General features: G+C 37.5%; 1 protein-coding gene across 3 annotated transcripts in view; it reads left to right on the top strand.

Moving 5' to 3' along the window:
• The window catches only part of fam131bb (family with sequence similarity 131 member Bb), a 51,897-nt gene that overhangs the window by 9,180 nt on the left and 18,243 nt on the right, over nt 1-24,474 (top strand). The window contains exons 2-5 of one of the 3 annotated variants that reach the window (XM_084385562.1): nt 14,213-14,250; nt 17,908-17,943; nt 18,374-18,470; nt 21,192-21,416. In XM_084385562.1, coding sequence (XP_084241688.1) covers nt 14,213-14,250; nt 17,908-17,943; nt 18,374-18,470; nt 21,192-21,416 — 396 coding nt within the window. Of the gene's footprint in view, nt 1-14,212; nt 14,251-17,907; nt 17,944-18,373; nt 18,480-21,191; nt 21,417-24,474 lie in introns of all 3 variants that reach the window. The other 2 variants (XM_084385561.1, XM_084385563.1) reach the window with 2 other exon arrangements.

Below are 24,474 nucleotides of genomic sequence, written 5' to 3'. Positions count from 1 at the left end.
TGGCGAAAGGACTAGTGCCGGTGTTCTGACGATTTGTGCTATCCGCTCAGATTGTGCTACCAGCATAACATTCATGTGGTGTGATGTGGCTTGAGGCTTTATTAATGTACAAGCCTACCCCAAACCCTAACCCTAACCCTAACCCTACCCTTAAAACAATACAAGTATTGTGCTGGTAGCGCAATCTGATAGGTAGCATTTTTCGTTAAGACATCGGTCTGTCTGGGTTCAGGAAACCATTCAACCAATTTTACATGTGGAGTGAAACAGGGTATTTAGCAAGAAAGGTTTTTATTTATTTATGAGGAACTGATTCAGAATCAATTCAGAGTTAGAATGTGGGATTGATAAAGCAGTGCTTTGGCTTTTGGTTAAAGTGATAGTTCAGTCAAAAATGAAAGTTATTTCAGAGGAAGATGGATCAATGAACCGCACAATATCATTAAGAAAATAAATAGTGAAAATTTAGGTTTAATGTTATATCAGTTCAAACAACAGAAGCCTGCACAGAACCAATACGTTTGAACCATTAGATACCTGAGACTTTAATGTATGGATGAGCAGGGCTGAGTGAGCGAGGGCTGTTGTGCATCTGACAGGTACGCTCAGCAGTTTCTGAACTCAGTGCAGCATGCCGTGGGCTTTGGCACGAGTCTGCAGCGAGAGCTTCATAATGATCCCCTTGCTGCTGTGTCTCCAGCTGCCTGACTCAGCAAATAATAAAGCAAATAACACACGCACACATTCAAAACTCAGAATATGCTTTGTATTAAAATGTTCACTATAGTAAATGAGTGAATAATTGTCTGACTCGGCCATGGCACTTAAGTCACTGGTCATGTAGTAATGTCATACTTAACATGCAGAGTGTGGTTTATTCCCAGGACTAAACTCTCTGCAAGAGTGGCATTGTTCCTCTGGGAGTGTTATGACTCCTGACTGGGTTTGCATGTATGCGTAAAGAGCAGGATATTATATTAACCCTGTAAAGTCTGACTTGAAATAATAGTCATAATTATCATATATTTGTTTTAATATTTGATACACCTGGCTTTTATGGCTAATATAGTGAGGAAAAACACAGCTCAATTTTATTCAGAGAACCAAAATGAGCAAAAATATAGCTATTTAAAAAAAAAAAATTCATACAAATATCATTTGTTACTTCATATCTTCCAATAATATGTCTTAGTAAGATGATATTTAAATTCTTAGTCAGAGTGTACATAAACATGTAATGCAATACAATGAGGATTGAGAATTGTGTAGTTGCTTTGGTCCAGTAAGTTTTCATCTTAAAATATTATTAACAATATAAAAGTTAATCTGCTAACACTTTACAATAAGGTCTCATTTGTTAACATTAGTTAATATATTAACATGAACTATAAGCAATACATTTGTTACAGTATTTATTAATCTTTGTTAATATTAGGTAATAAAAATACTGTTGTTCATTGTTTGTTCACAGTGCATTAACTAATAATTAATCTGATTTTAATAATGTGTCAGTAAATGTTGAAATTAACATTAACTAAGATTAATAAATGCTGTATCAGTATTGTTCATTCTTATTTTATGTTAATAGCAGTTAGGCCTTTTTGAAACCTTTTTGTAATGTGTTACTGTTATACTTTATAAGGTGGACATTTTTACAATTATACTAAAAGGCCTTTTACTTGCAAAAAAAGTATAAACGATCAATCAGGACAGAAGGCATGTACTAGTAGATTGTGTACAACAGGTTTTTCAGCAAAGTTTGGAACATATTGATAATTTAGAGACCTTAAAGTCTTGTATCAAATACAGTATGATAGGCTGTATATGGTTAATTACAGGATTTTTCTAAGCCATTAATTAAATTTTACCTGTTTTTTTGGTTAATATTGCCGACTTTTCACTTGATGGTATGTTACCATCAATTGAAGAGTCAGCAATATTAACCAAAAAAACAGGTAAAATTTAATTAATGGCTTAGAAAAATCCTGTAATTAACCATATACAGCCTATCATACCTTTTGAAAAGGTAAAATTAAAATTTAACCCAGATAGCTTTAGAGGCAAATTTGTGAGTGTAAAATAAAATATGCCTGATGAAGCCATGAAAGTTAGCATGAAACGCCCTTCACAGCCCAATAGCTTCTGCCATGTGGATTTTCAACTAGAATATATATATTGGGCAGAACTTTTCTCCATTGTGAATTGATTGGATTGTGTAAAGCGTGAATGGAGCCAAGTGGATGGGGTTGAAAATAAGAAGGATTCTTTGTCATGTGCACTGGTAAATTAGCAAAACACTTAAAAAAGTTTTTTTTTTTAAATAAATTCGTGATTTTTTTCACCCAAACTACCCCGCAACTGATTCTAAAGATTTCATTGTTCATCTCATCCACAGTGGTGATTACCTGCACAACGCTGAAACAAATACTAATCACGCTCAATAAATGGACATTTGGAGGTCTCTGATAAAACGTGGTTACTGAAATAAAGTGAGGAGTCTCCAATAGTATTTGGCTGTGATCTCAACTTGCCTACCACCTTAAGGGTCAACCAACCACCCTTATGTAGAATGAAATTGCTTTTTTCTCTCTCTCTCTTTTTTTTTAGGCCACTTATCTCCATGTGAGAGCAAATATTTTGCGCAACATTTGTAAACTAAAGCAATCAGCCCCAAGAAGTCATGGTTTACAGTGAATTTAGAACAGCGTTGTTCGGCACGCCTTGGCGTGGAGTGCCTAAAACCCCCTTAGCTGTTCTAAATCACAGCTTCACAGGGCTTATTGCTTTTATAAAACTGTTATTCCACATACCAATTTTAAGCGGTAGACCATTCACAACAGACTGGGCCATCTGACCAATCAGAGCAGAGTATCTCAGAAAGGAGGGGTTTGGAGAGACCAGATCCTTTTTCGAGCCGTTTCAGACACTGCAAAAAAAGAGGAGCTGTATATTATGATAAAATCAAAGTGTTTTTTGACCTTACTAATTATATTTACCTAAATATAACACATAAAAAAATAATGCCTGTTTGAACTAACTCAAGCACTCATTTTACATTCAGAAAAATAATAGGCAACAGTGATTGGCTTTTAACACATCTCTCGCCTCCATTTGGTTCGACTGGATGGCATTGGCATCTGTGATATCATGTTACTAAGGGACACCCACATAATGATATATGATTACTATGTGCTCTCTCTCTCTCATAGACACACAAAACTAACCTAACTTTTTTATTGTTGTTGTCAGCACTGAATAACAATGCCCTTACAAAAGAAGCAGGACTTAAAGGGATAGTTCACCCAAAAATTTTAACTAGCCCATGATTTACTCACCCTCAAGTCATCATAGTATGGCATTCTTCTTTCAGACAAATACAATCAGAGTTATATAAAAAAAATGTCCTGGCTCTTCCAAGCTTTATAATGGCAGTTTCTGTTTTGAAGTCCATAAAAGTGCATCTATCCATCATAAAAGAGCTCCACACGTCTCCAGGGGGTTAATAAAGGCCTTCTGAAGCTTGTGTAAGAAAAATATTCATATTAAAATAACTAGCAATTTCCAACGTCACAAGTTGCGCAAATTGCGCCTTAGGCGTAAGTAGACTGCGAATGCCGGAAGGAACAATTTTACTTTGTAACATGTTAAATATTAATATTTTTCTTACACAAACACATTGCTTCGCTTCAGAAGGCCTTTATTAACCCCCCGCTGCCGTGTGGAGCACTTTTATGATGGATAGATGCACTTTTATGGACTTCAAAACAGAAACAACCATTCACTGCCATTATAAAGAGAGCCGGGACATTTTTTAATATAACATTTTATATTCAACTGAAAGAAGAATGTCATATACACCTAGGATGACTTGAGGGTGAGTAAATCATGGGCAATGAGTTCCTCAAAAGGAGACTCCAGTATTCCCACATCATTGAGAGCTGCAGTGATCTTCTGCAGTCACACATGCATCGCGTGACCGACTGCAATATGTTGTTAAAAGAAATAGATGAATCGTTGTGCAGAAACAGAGCCTGCTGCAGACAGACAGACGGACATTAATTACACAGGGTCACACACACCCCTCGCACGGGTCGCGTAAGAAAGCTGATAATCATCAGCAACAACATGCAGTGCACGAGCACAGCATACATGCAGCCATGAGCAGCTGCTTTCTCTCTGTAACGTTGAAATGAGCCGACAGTCCCATGTTGAAGGAATTCCTCAGTCTTTCTTCCATTAGGGGATATTCATAGATAGGCAGAGGCGGATAGCGTCTTTCTTTGCCGCGGTTGTCATAATAACTACAGCTGCAGGAGATGCGTTGTGGCTGATGCGGGTCCTTCGTTCCGCACGGCCGCGCTTCTCTCTCTCTCTCTCTCTCTCTCTCTCTCTCTCTCTCTCTCTCTCTCTCTCTCTCTCTCTCTCTCTCTCTCTCTCTCTCTCTCGCAGAGCAGCTCCATGGTTTGGCCGCAGGGGAGGTATCAGAGAAAAGAAAAGCATTGGGGAAAACGAGTTGGCAAATCGTACAGGATCATGTGCTTGCATTTTATTGCTCCATAGTTGCAGATTTCATTGACTGATTTAAATAATCCCAAAATGTATCTTAGGCGAGAAACTAAGACATAGAGGGAAAGAATGAGTTTTGGATGTCAGTTAATGCATGAGTGGGTATTTGTTGAAGTAATGAGGGAATGTTTTCGATTGGATATCATTAGCAATGGCAGACCTCAAGCAATGGTGTTGTTGATAGGTAATACTAATCCCAGTGGAGTTTTGTAAACTGAGAATATAGAAAGCAAATTACCAGTTGAATTGATTTGTTTAAGGTCTGACTATGGTTGTTATGGAAGAAAAGGATCCTGTTATGTATAATTGCGGTCCATTCACTTCTAATGTAGAAGAGCTGAAGATACAAGTGCATGAGAAGCTTCATCTTTCGCTGTGTGTACGGAAGTTATAGGTGAATTTTGAGAAAGATGTAAACATAACAGATTGATTTCTTGGCTCAATGCAAAAGAAAACAAATTAGTAAAGTATTGTGTACTGTTGTGGAAAAGTGTAGCATTTTTAACATTTAGAATTCATTTTAGTATGATTTTGTTAGAATTATGAGTTTCTTTGGCAACACTATCAAAGCCAAAATGAATCTGCACAATCACAGCTGTCTACAGTCTACAGTGGTCACTTGGTAGTCGGAGCTCTCAGAAAACATAGATCTACAAAGATGTTTACTCTTTTTAAAAGTCAGAATCTAGTAATTATGGTGATTCCGGCATGGCATGAACACACCTTTAACATTAATGACACAGACAGCAGTGGGTTTATTAGGCTGCTGTCACTTTAAGATCTGTAAACTGATACACATCCAATTTTCCACCAACTGTTTAGGCGAATATTTCACACGATGGGCATTTTGACATATTGTAAGTGTCAGCGAAAGTACAGATTTAATTTATTTTTAATGGCCTATTTTTGCTTAATAACTCTTTTTTTAACAGCATGCATGTCCAGCATGATGCCCTATTTATTCATGCATGTTTCCTTATCACTCTAACGTGTCAATAACTTTAAAGTTGGTATAAAACGGAAGTTGTGATAGTATTTTTTTTCTTTATTGTGATGTATATTCAAATAAACAGCTTCTCGAAAAAAAAAAAAAAATGTAGGGCAGGACTTGATTTTGTCCATCAGGAATTGACTGGATCGTGGTTTGCTATTGCTGTGGTCTCGTGTGTGACAGCCCATCCGAAAATAGACGAGATGTTGCTGCAAGTGGGAGGAGAAGATATTTAAACAAAATATTATTGATTAAATGCTATAGATACATGAATTAGAGAAATCATTTATAATAAACAATGCAATATTCGATAAAAAAATGATCAATTATGATTTAATGGTGACTGTGCAACACAGATGAATATACTGCGATATAAACAATATAGCAAAATCTCTAAGGATAGACACTTTATATCATCACCCTGAGATATACTGTCAGAACGCTTAGCCCTAATGGGACTTTTCACAATATGCAATGTTTCAAAGGAGCTTTACTGAAAGTCAAACTGTAATTGTAACATATAGAAGTAGCAACATATTCATTGTTACATACAGGTGTTTTACCTGTTAATTTTTTTTTTTTTTTTTTTTTGGAGAGCTCTACCTGCTGCCTTTAACCTCGCAGCTTAAGACAGTCACTGGTCGGTCATTAGACTGCACATAGTGATAGCTAGTGGCAAGTCTTGTGGGGTGTTTCCGGTAAGTGGTGCAAGCAATGACAACCGGTGAACCCACTTACCTGGCAAATCCAGCTGTATGACCTTGTAAACATGACCTCAGAGGTTGCGAAAAGTAAGCCAATCAGATTAGAGCCTGCCAGATCAAGAGATTTCTTCCAGTTTTGGGTGAAACATAGCAGACGGCTTATACTTTTCACCAGGTTAATGATAAAATTAGCAAAAAAGGTCCCATTGTCTTATATTAAATTGATATCAACCACTCACAACTCCTCAACAACCACTCAGAATGCCCAAGCAACCACACACAAAAATCCCTTCAGAAAACCCTAGGAAACACCACTCAGGGTTCATTTCCATGATTTAATTGAATAAGATGGAACTTGATGGAAGAGATGGAATGATTTAAATTGGTTTAGCCATACATATAAAAGAGAGTGGAGGCATGTTTCTCTACAGTACTGTTTATGTGATTGTATAATTTGTACCTTTGTTATCCTATTTCAGGATTCTCCGTCCAGCGCCGACATTCAGTAAAGCAGCTTACTAAAATACACATTGTGCCAGGAAACCTGAAAATTGCTCAGTAAGCTGCAAGTTCCAACTCTGTTTGGCATGATTAAAAAAAAATTTAACACGGAAGCTTAGAGAGATTTACAAAACCTCAACCTGAACACAGTGAAAACAAAACAGAATGTTTCTTGCAACCGATGGATGTGATTGTGGAGGCATTGTGAATCCACAACAAATGTATGGCATATGGTTGATATTATTGTGAGTAATTCAAATCCCAGTTTGCTCACGAATACAAAAGTGTAAATGCAGTCAACTTTTGTTTAGTCTTAGCTGAGCTTTAGGGCTATTACAATGTGAGAGAAATATGTGTATAAAGTGTATGAAGTGTTAATCCTGGCTAAATGAATCCCAAACGCATTACTATGTGTGTGTGTGTGTCCGTGCTTGTATTGTTATCCAGGGCACACATTGCCTTGGGCACCTTAAGATTTACATCAAGAAAACATGTTTTATCTGAAAGAGGTGATTAATTCAATGGACAGGTGAAAGGTCAAAGGTCAGAAGTCAAGGAGGAACCAGAAAATCACAATCGCTATGTAATGAGGATGACATGAATAGGGATTAAGTGCTAAGAGGAGACGAAAGAGAGCTACTACACAGCCCTGCAGCGTCAACAGGCTCACAATGAATATTAAAGGGGTGGTATAATGCCCTTTTCACAAGATGTAAAATAAGTCTCTGATGTCCCCAGAGTGTGTATATGAAGTTTTAGCTCAAAATACCCCACATATATTTTTATATAGCATGTTAAAATTTTGTGTCTGTCCCTTTAAATGCAAATGAGCTGCTGCTCCCAGCACAGAGGGCGGAGCTACAACAGTGCGTGTCATTTTACCTCACATAGACATGCACTGAAAATGTTTAGCCTTTTATGTTCAAACCGGAGTCAGACAATGATAGAGAGAGACTCTAGAAGAAGTGACAACATGTAGAATGCAACAGGACATTTCTGAATCGTTAGTTGATGAATTTATGTAGCTAATGTGAAGTTAACTATCTTCTAGTCATTGATTAGCATATTCTGTCATCATAATCTATAAATCGCGTTCTTGGGGGTGGGGTTTATGTAAATTTTAGGGTTAGTGATGTCACTAACCTGGGAGGAATGTCGTGTAGTCCCTACCAGCCGTTTGTTGTAGTCCTTAAAAAGCAATTTCTTTAAAAGCAAATATCTTCCTTTGCTTTTAACTTTAAACGTTGAAACTTTGCAGATGTTGTTTATGCTCAAACAGCAACATTACACATTAACTAAAGTTAGAAAAGTGAAATCATAATCAACCACCCCTTTAATGCTTACATTTCTGTGGTTTTGGTGAATTATAGAGTCATCAGGACTGTACCATGGGAGTTCAGTTATTCAGATATCCAGGTTACAAAACAATGGGACAAAAGTAGCTAGAATCATCAACCTGGTTCAGTGCAGGTTAGCTGAGTTCATCCAAGGTCATTAAGGGCATCTGACACATTCACAGCTTGAACTGAATTGGCTGCTGTATTCTAGGATACTTGAGTGAATAAAGACAATTAGACGCTGCAGTACCCTATTATCATTTCTTCAACTTTAGTGACATTTATTATAATTGCCAGGCATTATCAAATCAGTCATATGGTCAGAGTTGTTTAGTGCGTTTATCTCCAAATAGCATTTGAGGTAGATCAATTAATGGCATCTCATCAAGGGTTAAATTGTGTTCTAAAAAAAAATAATAATCTATTTCATTGTCAATGTATTCAATTTCCTGTATGCTAGAGTCTCTCTGTTTGATCCAGTACACACATTCCATCTCCATTTTGATGAAAGTCCAGTCTGCCTCAGAGCTTAAAAAAACAGAATGGTGACAATATTTCTCACAGTTGGGACTTTATTTAGCAAAATTGTGATTTCATATCTCCCAGTGTGCATTGTCTCAAACAAAGCGGCTTTAGTTCACAATTGCAACTCTGTTTCTAGGAATTTCATATTTACTTCTTGCATGTGACTATCTCAGAATTTAGACTTTTTTATTGTTACTTTATTCCTCACAATTGCTAACTTATATCTCACTGCAAGTTTATGGTTTCTGATGTCACAAACTACCTTGTAACAACCAATCACGTCAACGTGTGATCATCAATGAGTGGATCTCTGAGATGGTGTGAGTGAGTGGAGGCGGGGCTAATTTGCATATTCATAGAACCGTGTATACTAAATGAAGCAAGGGTGTAGGGCTACATTCAAGCTATTTTAAAGCATGAAGAAATTCTTATCAAGGAAAAAAATGCTTATCTTTGATCACCAAAATTACATTTGAGTTTTAAGGGATAAAATGATTGACTACAGGGAGGCTTTAAACTATCTCACCATGATTATTTTTCCCTCTAAGACAGAAACAGAATTTCATTTCATATAGCGATTGTGCTCCTCAAATTAAACCTTTTTTATGAGTGCGCGGATCCCCCACACTCCTCTTGTGGATGTGCGCTCCACCTCAATTTGCAGCTAAATTTCATGCAGTCACAAAAAAAGTCGTATCTTGCCTAGGTCTCCTATGCATATCCACATTAGTAAATAAATACACATATTATGCTTAATAGCCACAAATTTTGCTTTTAAAATGACTTTAATTGAAGACAGATATATATCTTCATAATGTCTGGCTCCTGATCTTGACAGACAGAGTGTAATCTCTAAAGGGACAGAATAAAATGGCTGACGTTAGTGTATCAGTAGGTCAGTGTGTCACAACGTTAGCCATCACTCCAGAGACCACAGAGATACTCTGTCATCCAGACAGAGAGATCAACTAACAGTTCCCCGCTCAAATTTCGAACTGCACTGCTTTCTATCTTCATCCTCGTTGCATAACACAAATATCATGTCATATATTTGGTTGCACTAATTATTCTAGTAATGCATGAGACCTTCATACACAAATGGATGTAATTATAAAAAAAAAAAAAATGCATTAAGGACCGTTTTATTTATTATGTTTTCTGTATAGGAAGTTGGAGTGGGACATATCAAAAGGCTCATCACCTTTTTAAAGGGATACTCCACTTTTTTTGGAAATAGGCTCATTTTACAACTTTTAACAGAGTTAAAAAGTTTAGTTTAACCGTTTAGCTGAACTCCGGGTCTGGCGGTACCACTTTTAGCATAGCTTAGCATAGATCATTGAATCGGACAAGACCATTAGCATCTCTCTCAAAAAAATGACCAAAGAGTTTCGATATTTTTCCTATTTAAAACTTGACTCTTCTGTAGTTACATCGTGTACTAAGACCGACGGAAAGTGTAAAGTTGCGATTTTCTAGGCTGATATGGCTAGGAACTATACTCTCACTCCTGCGTAATAATCAAGAAACTTTGCTGCCGTACCATGAGTGCAGCAGGTGTAATGATATGATGCAGCGCCTTAAAATAGGTCTAATAGGTTAACAAACTTAGTCCCAGTCACGTTGGAAGTTACTGAGCTGAGGACTATTTTCAGGCGCTGCGTCATATCATTACAGAGAGTATAGAGAGTACAGTTCCTAGCCATATCAGCCTAGAAAATCGCAACTTTACATTTTCCATCGGTCTTAGTACATGATGTAACTACAGAAGAGTCAAGTTTTAAATAGGAAAAATATCGAAACTCTTTGGTCTTTTTTTTTAGAGAGATGCTAATGGTCTTGTCCATTATGTAAATCTCAACTGTTTAACTCTGGGGGAGTTGTAAAATGAGGAAAAAAAAGTGGAGTATCCCTTTAAATAGCCAATAGTCTTTCCTTTTACATCACAGCCATGAAACATGATTTGCTATTTGCTAAGTTAAAGGGGTCCTATTATGCTTTTTAGATTTTTAACTTTCTTAAAGGGTTAGTTCACCCAAAAATGAAAAATCTGTCATTAAATACTCACCCTCATGTCATTACAAACCAGTAAGACTGACAGCCTACGCAACTACCACTTTCAAGGCCCAGAAAGGTACATGGATTACTTTAATGTTGTCTTTACTACCTTTCTGGGACTTTAAAGTGGTAGTTGCATAGCTGTCAATGGAGGGAGCTCTCAGATTTCATCAAAAATATCTTAATTTATGTTTCGAAGAGTTCGCATTTGTCAGCCACATACATCATTGAGGCTGCTTCATTTCAGTAAACTGACCACTACTTTCCAAATTTATCAAGAAATTACAACAATTTACACTTCACTAGGAATAATCTATTCTTGTAGACCTCAAAAACAAAAATGAAGGCTTTGTTTAAGGGCATAATAGGTCCCCATTAACTTTTAGAAGAACATTAGATAGCATATAAAAGGCCTCAAAACAGACATGGATCTCAATAAATAAAAAACTGAATCTGCTCTGAAATCAGTTTAACAGCACTTATTTTCAATCTCATCTATTTATCAACATTGTTTAATTAATTAAAACAGTGCATCTAGTGCAACAAGTTTATCTAAAACCATTACCATCTCAAAAAAAAAAAGGTCATGTTCGAAAGGTCACCAACACCAAAATCCTTTCTAAATATCCCACATAATTAGCACAGTTTAAGATTACACACCCGAGCCCATGTCAGGGCTGACTATGAAAGAATATTACTCATTAATAATGTGAGAAATCACCCTGAGACCAAAGCTGTATTTAAGCTTAATTAGCACAGGGCCTTCTTTAATTAAGTTTTTGTGGAATCAGGATTAGTCAGTGTAAGGAAGGAGCAAAATAAATAAATAAAAGGATAGGATTCGTTAATCATTCAGAGAGAGGCCTGAATACAGGTGACCTGTTTTCCACAGTATCCCTTTTATCCCATCATTTTTTAGGTGATGGACTGCATAATTATTTAATTATGATATTAGGGGACTTATGAAGTGGGCCACTGCATGAGAACTAATGGAATCTATATCAATGTTAGGCTACAGTGACTGGGAGATAGAAAGTTTAGTTTGTCACTCTCTTTTCTGTTTACTTGAATTCCAGTTTAACACTCCCTTGCCACCTCCACATGTAGTCTCCCTCTCTCTCTTTCTCTATTGTTGTAGTGTTTTATCAGTAGGTCAAGCTGTGCTGATAATGAAAGAACAGCATGAACGTAGGCAGGTGAATGTTGTTGGGATCTGATTCAATTATGCTTTCAATGCAGTCATTTTCTGTTGTTGATGGCCCTAACCATTTGCTCTCATTGCTAGTGTTTCGTCCACAATAATCTTCACAGTGAACAGTGGCAGGAAATTACTGTATATGAACAGATTAACTATAATTAGGTGATGTCCAGTGACATGTGTTTAGGTCCCCAGCGTGCACTGCAGCAGTTTTTTTTAACCTTCAGAAATGTGGCGTAGATTCAGCAAGGTGCTGGAAACATTCTTCAGAGATTTTGGTCCATATTGACATGATAACATCACGCAGTCACTGCAGATTTGTTGACTGCACATCTATGATGTGAATCTCCAGTTCCGGCACATCCCAAAAGTGCTCTATTGGATTGAGATCTGGTGACTGTGGAGGCCGTTTGAGTATAGTGAGCTCATTGTCATGTTCAAGAAACCAGTTTGAGTTGATTTGAACTTTCTGACATGCCGTGTTATCCAGCTGGAAGTAGCCATCAGAAGATGGTTACACTGGTCATAAAGGGATGGACATGGTCATCAACAATACTGAAGTAGGCTGTGGTGTTTAAACGATGCTCGATTTGGCCCAAAATGTGCCAAGAAAATATTCCCCACACCATTATCACCAGCCCGAGCCGTTGATACAAGGCAGGATTGATCAATGCTTTCATGTTGTTTACACCAAATTTTGACCCTACCATCTGAACGTCACAGCAGAAATCAGTGACTCATCAGACCAGGCTTTGTCCAATTCTGATGAGTCAATTTTGTCCAATTTTAGTGAGCCTGTGTGAATTGTAGCCTCAGTTTCCTGTACTTAGCTGACAGGAGTGGGACCCGGTGTGTGTTCTGCTGCTGTCCATCTGCTTCAAGGTTTGACATGTTGTGCATTCAGAGATACTCTTCTGCAGACCTCTGTTGTAACAATTTGAGTTACTGTTGCCTTTCAACTCGAACCTGTCTGGCCATTCTCCTCTCACCTCTGGCATCATCAAGGCATTTTTGCCCACAATACAGCCGCTCACTGGATATTTTCTCTTTTTCTGGCTTGTTCTCTGTAAACCCTAGAGATGGTGGTGCATGAAAATCTCAGTAGATCTTCAGTTTCTGAAATACTCAGACCAGCTCGTCTGGCACCAACAACCATGCCATGTTCAAAGTCACTTAAATCACTTTTCATCCCCATTCTGATGCTCAGTTTGAACTTCAGCAGATCGTAGATCATGCCTGCCTAAATGCATTGAGTTGCTGCCAAGTGATTGGCTCAAATATTTGTTAACGAGCAGTTGAACAGGTGTACCCAATAAAGTGGCCGGTGAGTGTATATTAGATAACAGTTGCTATTGGTCAACTGCTATATTATCAATTTATTAACAACTATTACAGAGAACTTAATCAATCTTATACCAACTTATATAACTTAAACTTCCAACAATCTATTATAATAACGGCTGTATTTAGCTTTGCTATCATTTAATGTGAAATAATTCCTGAAGATGTTTCTCTGTTTTTGTCATTACTCTATTTGCTCTCTTTGTGTGAATGAGAGATGTCTTTTTTTTCCCTTTTTTTTTTTACATCAAAGCTTATTTATTTATGCATTCATTTTCAAGCTGTATATGTTTCAGCATTACTGGTTACACACTTAGATATTTGTTCTGTATGCAACATCAGTATTGAACGTTTTGTTACTTATTTCTACATTCTTTATAAAGGGTTTCACAGTACCGGCTGTGTGTATTCACATTTGCGTGTGCCCACCAATAGGCCTATTGTTTCTGTACTATCACATATTATGTTGTAAAAGTGACAGTGACATGACGTGAAGACCAAGTATGGTAACCCATACTCAAAATTTGTCACCTGCATTTAACCCATCCAAGTTAGTGCACATGCATTACCACAGTCAGACTCTCTAGCCATTAGGCCCCAGAAATATTGCCACATGCAATTTTAGATTGCAAGTTATGAACATCTTTAGTCAATCTAATGCTTAGATTAGTTTTTCCTTGTAACACAGAGCAACCAATTATGTTCTGTAACACAACAAGATCCAGGTTCTCAGCCAAAAGCAACACTAATAACTAAAATGGTGATGTTCAAGTCAAACTTTTTTCCTCCAGTAATTTAGAAAGTAGAAGACATAAGACTGCATTGATTAAATTAGTAAATTCCTCAATTTTTTTTACATTTATTTACATTTTTATTTATATTGCAGCGACATACTCTTTCAATAACAACATGTATGAACTGCTTTTACTTTTTCTATTTGAGTCTCAAAGCACCCCCGCTATAATTTCCTTGTATCTCCTTCTCTCTCCAGCAGCAGATGGAGTTCCCGTGCAGAAGGATGGGGAACAGGTAAGGAAGCTGCCGATTACACCTACATACTAAATGAACCAAATCTCCCAACAGCGCTGACACGCTATGACACCCCACACCACATATTCCTGTTTAGGGGAAAATAGCATCCTGCTCCAAGATGGAGGCTAAGGTGTCCAGAACAGGAAGAGATTACCTCAGTTCTGGAAGTGAGCCAGCTCTCCTCCGTAACCGCAGGAAAACATTGCTAGCACACCTATTTAACCGCATGTAGTTAGTGCTTACCAGAGCTGGCTTGTAGGTTTGCTGTTCTAGTCGTCAGCATTTATTTTTGGTTAAGTCTGTGTGTTCCAATGCCTCGCATTCTTAAGAACTGACCCAGAAAGCAGGCTTATAGTATTTGCCTTCAGCTGCAGTGACACTGACTGATTCTGGGTCTGTGCTTAAGGGTAAGATGATGATTTTGTTCAATGGATGCTCAGTTTCACAAATGACACATCACATTGCTTGCTTTTATTTCTTCGCCTACTCTCGTCTCTGTCTTCTTACATACTGTTGCTAAATCTGAGAGAGTAAGCACATTCATTTTATCTCACACAAAGCATACATGGAGATTTCCTCCCTCTCTCTTTTTTTCTAAGCTTTGAAGCTGATTCCATTAGGGTTTGCTACATGAAGACAGAAAATATGAAATTCAAAAGATCTCTTCATGAGTATGTTCTTATCAATAAGTAGGCTAAATACACACACCTCTGTCATCTGTGTCACCCCTTTCTGGTTCTGAAGTACCTGACTGAATATAAAAATGAGAAAACAAGTGATATTCATACAGCGGCTTCAAATCTGTTAATTGTCAATTAATAGCTGCAATGTCCATTAATACAAGTAGTCTATGTAATAAATTAATAAAACTAATAGACTAAAGGGCCGTTCACACCAAGAATGATATCTATAAAGATAACTATATTTGCGTCCACACCAGCTGAAGATATCGGTCTATTTATTCCAAGCACGTGGTGCAGTTTTATCGTCCGGCCCTTTAAATGCTCAAGCTCTTTAAAGCGAGATGGATTCTGATTGGCTGTCAATGTTTTTATCGTTTATCAGCTGGATAAAATCGTTCTGAAAGTGATTCCAACTATTGTTTCTATGTGCCATTGTCGTTATAGTTGTGGTGTGAACTCTGCTATTCTTTTAAATTTAGAACGATTTTTACTATATATTTATCGTCATCTTTATAGTTATCGTTATCGGGCCTTAATGCAATGTTTTGATTATATTTATTATAATGTGTGTTTTGTATATGATTTTAAATTTGAGAGTAAAGTAATTACAATATTTATGCTATATCATAATCTGCGTGACCCCTACGTTGCCTTTCTTTGCTGACGGTGCAGGGCGTTCCGAATGAGCGAAGTCCACTTTAACGGATATCCCTTGCTCAGGGAGTAGGGAGCAGTGAACACTCTGTAGGGACCCTGTTGATTGGAATGCACCTCTAATGATTCAAATGACTGATTTATAAAGACAATCATGTGTCGCCGCCTACTGGTGTAACAATGTAACCTACAGAAAAATTATAATAATTCCGAATTCTGGTACACCGAATATTTTTCAGTGTCCGAGATAGGCTATAATTATCATTTTGAAGAAAGCTAATTTTATTTTTATTTTTTCATTTGGAGCAACATGCTGATCTGTGGATCAGGAAAAGAAAATAGTGTTCATTTAGATTTTTTTGTTTAAAATTTCCGTTCTTCAGAAAGTTCTGAACAGTTCTCCAATAATGTTAGCATTGCTCTGACTTCATATTACTCGGCATCTAATTCAATCCACAAATACCATGACAGCACTGACAGCAAATCACCCCTTAAGCGCTACATATAAGCTTCTGTCGAAAACGACAAAATATCCTCAGGCTTTTGTGCTAGAAATACAAAACATCTCATCTGTAGCAAGTAAGCACAGCTCTCTGGGAGTGATCTCAGCCCCTGAACCTCAGTGTATCGCTTTACCATTGACACTGGTAAAAATAGTAAGTTGACTGTACTCAACAGTCCATTACAGTATTCACTCTCTGCCCCACCATGACTGCAACACAGACTGACTACAGGTGTTCGCTTTCTTTATTACTGCGTCAGTGTTGTTAAAACAACCATACAACAGTTTCTTTTTATAGGCTATATAGGAATAATCTTGCTCTCAGCATAAGCTTTTGCTTTTATCTGCAATGGTCTGTCTATGCAATGGGTGTGAGGCCGTAGGTTTCCATGTAGATTTTTTTTTTTCTAGAATGCTCCTGTCTGTCTGCCAAAAGCAAACTTCACTATTACTATTGCTCATACTTACGGTTAGGGATTTGAACAAATCCTAAACCTTAAGTATTAAACTTTGGCATGTAACTCATCCTGCACCGTTTCTGCTGCAGACGTGAATGATACGTCAAATCTTGTGGCTTGTCGAGGAGAGATGTGTGCTATTACTTTTCTAAACAATCGGATGTGTGATTTTTCACAGATAATGAAACTGATAAAACTTTCGTAGACTTGAGCCATATCTAGGGACCAAGATGTCATAGACTTTAAGACAGGCTTTTCTGACTTGGACCACCTAACAACCACCCAGAACATGCTACTAACTACTCCATAACAATTTGACGAAACAATTCAAAATAACTTTGCAACCACATATAAACTCAGCCATCACCTTTGTGATATATATATTTTATCATATTTGTCGTATTTTCTTTCACAGATGTTAAAATCTAGTTATTCCCTTGCCACTATCAAACTCTGTCATTGATAGGACATAAAAACAAACTAAATTAAATGAAACATTCACCCAAAAACAAAAATTTATCATTTACTCACCCTCATATTCCAATAGCCCCTTTTTTTAACAAAAAAAGGAGAAATTGTTAAATAAACGTCCGGTTGCTCTTTTCCATTCTATGACAATAAACATGGACTGAAGCTTTCAATTATGTCTCATCTTTGTGTGAACAGACCAAAATTTGTTAAAAAAATAAGTAATTATTCACTGAAAATCTTGACATCCACTATAGCTTCCTTTGGCGCCTTCATAAAAGATCATGAGAAACGTTAGTAATGTCCAATTTACTTCTCTTTTGAGTCTGATCTTTTTAATGAATCAATTGATAAACCCATTTTGAATGAGACTGGTCCAGTTCTTGTTCATCTCAGTGATCTGGTCACTGGAAAGGAAGTTTATCAGTGAATACATTTTGGTATATCATCTTGCAGAAGACATTTTAGACAGTTGTATGGACAGCTTTTATGATACTTGAAAGCTTCAGTTTCAGTTCATTGTAAGTGCAGCGACTAGTACATTCTTATGCATTTCTTGTTCTTCAAAGAACTAAGAAAGATTTGGATCAAACTGAAGATGAGTAAATAATGACAGAATTGATTTTTTTTTTTTGGCTGTACTATTCCTTTAATCACAGCTTTATTCCACCTCACTGTTAGTTCGACCAAAAATTGGTTTCAATTTTCCGTTCTTTTTTATTTCTCTATTTCTCCTTCAACTTCACATGTTTTTAAAATGCCTTGTTCTGTCACGATCCCCCTCTCTCTCCTCCTTTCTCTGTGGCCGTCTCTCTTGCTCTTTTCTCCTCTTTCTCTCTGTCTATCCCCATCCCTCTCTTTCCCCATCCCTCCTTCCTCTCTCTCTCAGCATGGCCGAACAGACTTTTCATGGGAAGGAATCAATGTAAGTGTTGTGAATATCATTCCTCCATTCCTTTCCTTTTGTTATTTCCTCTGAATCACAGTAGATGTCTTCTATCTCACACCCCATTCCCTCGTTGGATCTGTCTCTCTTTTGCGATGACTTGTTGGTGTGCTTTAGTAGTTAGTAGTTTATTGCGGATGCAACTGACAAAAGACTACACTTCCCACCATGCAAATGGACAGAGATCAAGGCTGTTGGGAAATGTAGTTTCACAACCTCTAGCAACCACTGTGTTAACTTTCTACCCAACTTCTCTTGTCACCTCTTTCCTTCCCATAAAATGCCACACTCAAAATTTTGCATTTCATTTCTGCTCTGGCCGCCTCCTGCTCCACCAAAACCATCTATTTCTTCACCTTTCCTGTTTTCTGTCCCATTTTTCTCTCTTGAATGCCTTCCTTCATTTCAGTTGTCCATGGAGGACACGACCTCAATCCTCCCTCGGCTGAAGAAGCGGAACTCCAACGCCTATGGAATCGGCGCTCTGGCTAAGTCCTCTCTGACAGGTGTGTCAGGTGTGTGTCTGTCCTGTCAAATGGTAAAATGACCCCATGTTGACTCCAGACTGAGTTGGAGGAGATGGAGCCAACATGGACCCTTATGGGTTTCCCTTTTCACCACCCGTTTCCATTTACAACACTCTCCAATGGCTCGTGCCATTGGTGAATTCCAAGATCCAAATAAGAATAGATCCCTCACAGATAAGCGATATGCTTCCCACAATGCATTGTCATATGGCTTTCCATTTTATCCTAAGCAGTGGTTGATGGGAGCGGAAGGTTTTTGTATGTTAAAGGAGAACTCCGGTCAATTTTAACATTGAGCTCATTTTTTTGTACATTTGGAGTGCTGTCAGTACAGAGAACAACGACAAAAATCGGTGTTGCCTACAAGGTGTTATCCTCGTTTTAAAATTTGCACCCTGTTGACTTCAATGGGGCAAGTTTTAAACCTGCTTTTAGCCTCTTAACATCCTTGATGTGTCATTACAAGTGCACAGGTCACGTCGATTGTCGAGTTCACGCGCGTGATCATAGGTACTAAACCTATGCGCGTGAACTCGACAGTCGATTACTGTGGACTTCGACCGAAAACAGGATGTAAATACAGGTATGTGCGCTGGCTGAATAAACATCATTTTTTATATATTTCTTTCACATCTACTGCAGTCAGATTCACCCGCGTTCACTCCGAAGGAATCACTCACATGACCTGTGCACTTGTAATGACACATCAAGGATGTTAAGAGGCTAAAAGCAGGTTTAAAACTCGCCCCATTGAAGTCAACAGGGTGCAAATTTTAAAACGAGGATAACACGGTGTAGGCAACACCGATTTTTGTCGTTGTTCTCTGTACTGACAGCACTCCAAATGTACAAAAAAATTAGCTCAATGTTAAAATTGACCAGAGTTCTCCTTTAAGTGCTTGTGGAGTGAAGTGCGGAGATTCAGCCAGTGTGTTGTCTTTTAGTATTGTCGTTTCTCAGACTCCTGTATCTGTGTTTTTGTAGTTATGTGCAGTGCATTGTGTAGCCTTCTCTGAAAGATCCTCTTCTTGAACTTTAATAATTCATGTTCATCATTTCATCAGGTATAGCCTAAGAGCTTGAGAAATCTTTGAATTAGCTCTGTATGTTTACAGTAATGCATGGGTTAAACAAATACAGACTCAAGTGTTCAAGTAGCAAAGAGCAATTGATTTTTTTCCTTCTCAGTATCTTATATAAGTTCTCCACACAGATTTCATGGTTATTAAACAGATTGTTACAGCCCAGGTTTAGTCTATTACAGATGTAGCTTCATTGAATAAGCTGAAACTAATAAAAGAGAAAATGCAAGAGAGCGATTCAGGCTATTATTGTGTGCTTCATTAGTGTGGAAGGATGTCATTTCAAATTCCCACTCCTTTCCATAGTCACTAAAACTTGATTATTTATTTCTCCATACCATAACCATCTCAATTATCAAAGTCATTTTCATTTCCTCAAACAAAATATTAATGCTGGTTAGCCTATATCTGTGGTTTTCAATCCTGGTCCTAGGGACCCATCACTCAAAAAATTGTATGTCTCTCTTTTATAACACACCTGATTCAGATCATCAGCTTCATGAACTGAACTAAGGGTACGTTTACATGACAAGAATGTACTAAAAACTAAAACGTTTTTTCTTTGCGGTTTCGAGTATAGACGACAACGTTGTCAAAACGATCCCCGTCCACACAGATCCACGAAAACTAGTACAAATGCTGTATTTTGTTGATAGGCCAGTAGTTGGCAATGTCACTTTGTAAAGAAACACTACGCATAGACTGAACACGTAATACTCACACTGTATCAATAAGTTATGACAACATATGTTTTTACATTGCTTTAACTTATCAAAATAATTTAAGCAATTTTCAACTTTTTTTTATAAGTTATACAAGATTCAACTAATTAAGTCCGTTTAATGTAATTTAAGTTGATTGTACTTAAAAAATTTAAGGCAGCAAAGTTAATTTTTTACAGTGCATGCGCATGATGTCACCGTTTTCACAAATTCGTGGCATTGTTCTCAAAAACGTACTTTGATACCTGATTTTCAAAAGTCAGGCCCTGAGTTTCAGGCCCACAAAACGCCATTTTTCGCATAAAACGCATAAAAAGTCTTCAGTTTTTAGTTGAAAACAGTGTCATGTAAACGGCCCCTGAGTGTGTCAGATAAGAGAGACATAGAAAATGTGCAGAGCAGTGTGTATAGGACCAGGGTTGAAAACCACTCGGCCAGTGGATGACATACTTCTGTATAATAATCAGTGAAACTAAAACAATCATAACAGATAGTAGAAAATGACAGGTACTTTATAACTCAGACCTTAAGAGCAGCAAACAGGTCATGATTATTTTTAGCACAACCTCTGAGCATGCTAATCTATTCCCAATTTCCATGTTACATCAACCCCTGTACCTACGCTGCGTCCGAATATGCCTACTATAGTAGGCGAAAAGTACTTTTTTAACAATTGCAAAGTAAGTTTCAAACCAAATGTAGTACCTACTATACAGTAAGGATTTCGGACGCAGCACTTAGTCTATGAGCAGATGCGATCTTGTACTGTAAAGCTATTTGACTTAATTTCCTCTATCTTGTTTTTTCCCCTCCCTCTCTCCCTAATCAAAAAAAACGTCTTCCTCTCACTGTCTTCTCATCCCATCATCCACCCTCTGTCTATTCGTCCACTTCAGGAGTGTCTCGCTCCATGAAGGACAAGGTGACAAAGCCGACAGCGATGGCCCAGGGGCGCGTGGCTCACATGATCGAGTGGCAGAACTGGGGCATGCAGACGGTGGGCGTGGGTGGCGTAGTAGGGGCACGCACCTCCAGTCTGCACCTCCAACAAGAGCGCAAGCTGGAGAATGACGCATACAGCGACCTCAGTGACGGAGAGAAGGAGGCTCGCTTCGCTGCAGGTCAGAGACGCATATAGACATGATTGAGAGAAAGACCCACGCAAAATCTAGCGCTCAAAAATAAGCTATACTACTGCATTTTTACATGCTGAGTAGTAGGCAGCTACTAGATTTTACATCTATACTAGTGAATCGTTGTTCGACACTGTCGTTATCAAAATTAATCATGGCTTACTTTTTTATTATTTTTAACCCTTTATTACACTCCTTTAAATAACTATTATCATTAATAGTTATTAATGTGTTAATGTAAATGTGGTAAACACATGATTTTCTTTCGTTTGTTGAACATAAAAGAATAAATTTTAAAGAACGTTGGTAACCGAACATGTTCGGTTCCCATTGACTTCCATTGTATGGACAAAAAATACAACGGAAGTCAATGGGAACCGAAACGGTTTTGTTACCAACTTTCTTCAAAATTTATGTTTAACAAAAACCAAGAACATCATACATATTTGGAATGCATAATATATTTATACATAAATGATTATGAAATGTTCCTTTTTGAGGTGACTGTCATTTTAAGGGGGTTTAATCAATATACTGTACAGTATATTGCAAGTAATTTAGAGAGTTGTTATGCATTCCTTTATTTAAGGATATAAATAAAATGGTCACATCATTTTTAATTGCCACAAAACATTTTAAACATTTGTTAAAGTTGCTCCATATTTACCTAAACAAAATGTAATTACACAAAAATTCAATATATTCTATGTAACTTACAATTCATTCTGTCTCAAAAGTGCTTAACACTAATACAGTGTGACTATCCCTTACAACTGCTATATCGGCTATCAGCACAATATACAAAAATACTGAGTGCACCTTTCATAAATCTTCTGTTGTGAACCATTATGCTTTAGGATGCTGTAGGCTACTGTGTTGAATAATCTTGCTATTTCGTACAGCATCAGGTGTGAGAAATTGCACTCCCCTTATAAGTGCACCTGCTACCTGAATGCATCATCATGCCTTATTTATGACTATGAGAATGCTGGGAATGTGTCTGGGAGGTTTGCCGCTATTTCTTATTCATGACACCATATCTGAGATGATGAGGCTCCTTTATAGTATTTCAACAGTCCGGTGACAGAGATTAAGGGTTAGGTGTGAGAATAACTGATGGAATTCAAGTCTGTTTGTGTCAAAGCTGATCATTATTCCAGTCTTCAGTGTCACATGGTCCTTCTGAAATTATTCTAATATGATGTTTTTTTGCTCAAGAAATTATTATTATTAATATGTATTGTTATCAAAGCTGAAAACACTTGTGCTTCTTAATATCTGAACAGCATTTATTTGAAATAGAATTTGTATGAAACAATATAAAGTCATTACTGTCACTTTTAATCACTGAATCAAAAGTACACATTTTCTTTAAAAACAAAACAAAAACATGACCCCAAACTTGTGAACAATGCTCATTTTAATCATAGTGTATCTTAATCTATATTTGCCTGGTTTCACAGACAGGGCTTAGATTAAGCCAGGATTAGGTCTAAATTAAGTTAGGACATTTAACTACCTTAAAAAAAAACGTTGCTGGTGTGCATCTTGAGACAAAACAATGACATATTTTAAGATATGTCAGTGCAAGTTGCTTTCAGTTGAAACAGCTCAAATATGCATTTTAGTCTGGGACTAGACTTAAAGGAGAACTCCGGTCAATTTTAACATTTAGCTCATTTTTTGGTACATTTGGAGTGCTGTCAATACAGAGAACAACGACAAAAATCGCTGTTGCCTACACCGTGTTATCCTCTTTTTAAAATTTGCACCCTGTTGACTTCAATGGGGCAAGTTTTAATCCTGCTTTTAGCCTCTTAACGTCCTTGATGTGTCATTACAAGTGCACAGGTCATGTGAGTGATTCCTTCGGAGTGAACGCGGGTGAATCTGACTGCAGTAGATGTCAAAGATATGAATAAAAATGATGTTTATTCAGCCAGATACACATACCTGTATTTACATCCTGTTTTCGGTCGAAGTCCACAGTAGTCGATTGTCGAGTTCACGCGCGTGATCATAGGTACTAAACCTATGCGCGTGAACTCGACAATCGATTACTGTTTTAAAACGAGGATAACACCGATTTTTGTCGTTGTTCTCTGTACTGACAGCACTCCAAATGTACAAAAAAATGAGCTCAATGTTAAAATTGACCGGAGTTCTCCTTTAAAGGAACACTCCACCGTTTTTTGAAATAGGGCTTATTCACTGTCTTTCCTACATTTAGATAGGTGGGCAAATGCATTTTTGTCTCAGTGCATGCATTGTTTTAGTTTGACAGGGTCGGCGCTAGCTTAGCTTAGCATAATGAATGGAATCCTTTGTTGCCAGCTAGCATGTCCTGAGTAAAAGTGATAAAAAACAAACAAAAAAAAACACCTAATTACTTCTTGTGGCCTGCTTATTCACAACAAGTACAAATAGCGATGCAGATTAACACTAGGCGATTTCCTAGGCAGATATTGACTTATATATTAAGGACTATATTAGGGGGAAGCACAGGCGAAGCACTGCTACTTGGGCGTGATATCTCTGCGCCCAAGTAGCAGTGCTTTGCCTGTGCTTCCCCCTAATATAGTCCCAAGTCAATATCTGCATAGGAAATCACCTAGTGTTAATCTGCATCGCTATTTGTACTTGTTGTGAATATGCAGGCTACAAGAAGTAATTAGGTGGGTTTTTTTTTTTTTTTATCACTTTTACTCAGGACATGCTAGCTGGCAACAAAGGATTCCATTCATTATGCTAAGCTAAGCTAGCGCAGACCCTGTCAAACTAAAACAATGCATGCACTGAGACAAAAATGCATTTGCCCACCTATCTAAATGTAGGAAAGAAGGTGAATAAGCCCTATTTCAAAAAACGGTGGAGTGTTCCTTTAAGTTCCTTTAAGAAACCGGGAGATAAATTACTAAATAATGGCTTTAATACAGCAGGGTGTTAAGGGTCAAATTAATAGTAGTCAAAAAACAGTAATATTATAATGAGCCTAAAATACACAATCAGTTGCTGAATAGCAGTATAGCATCATTAGCATCTGCAA

Source organism: Rutilus rutilus (genome assembly GCF_951802725.1).
Source record: "Rutilus rutilus genome assembly, chromosome: 17".
NCBI classification, from domain to species: Eukaryota; Metazoa; Chordata; class Actinopteri; order Cypriniformes; family Leuciscidae; genus Rutilus; species Rutilus rutilus.
This window is presented reverse-complemented; position numbering and strand designations above follow the sequence as displayed.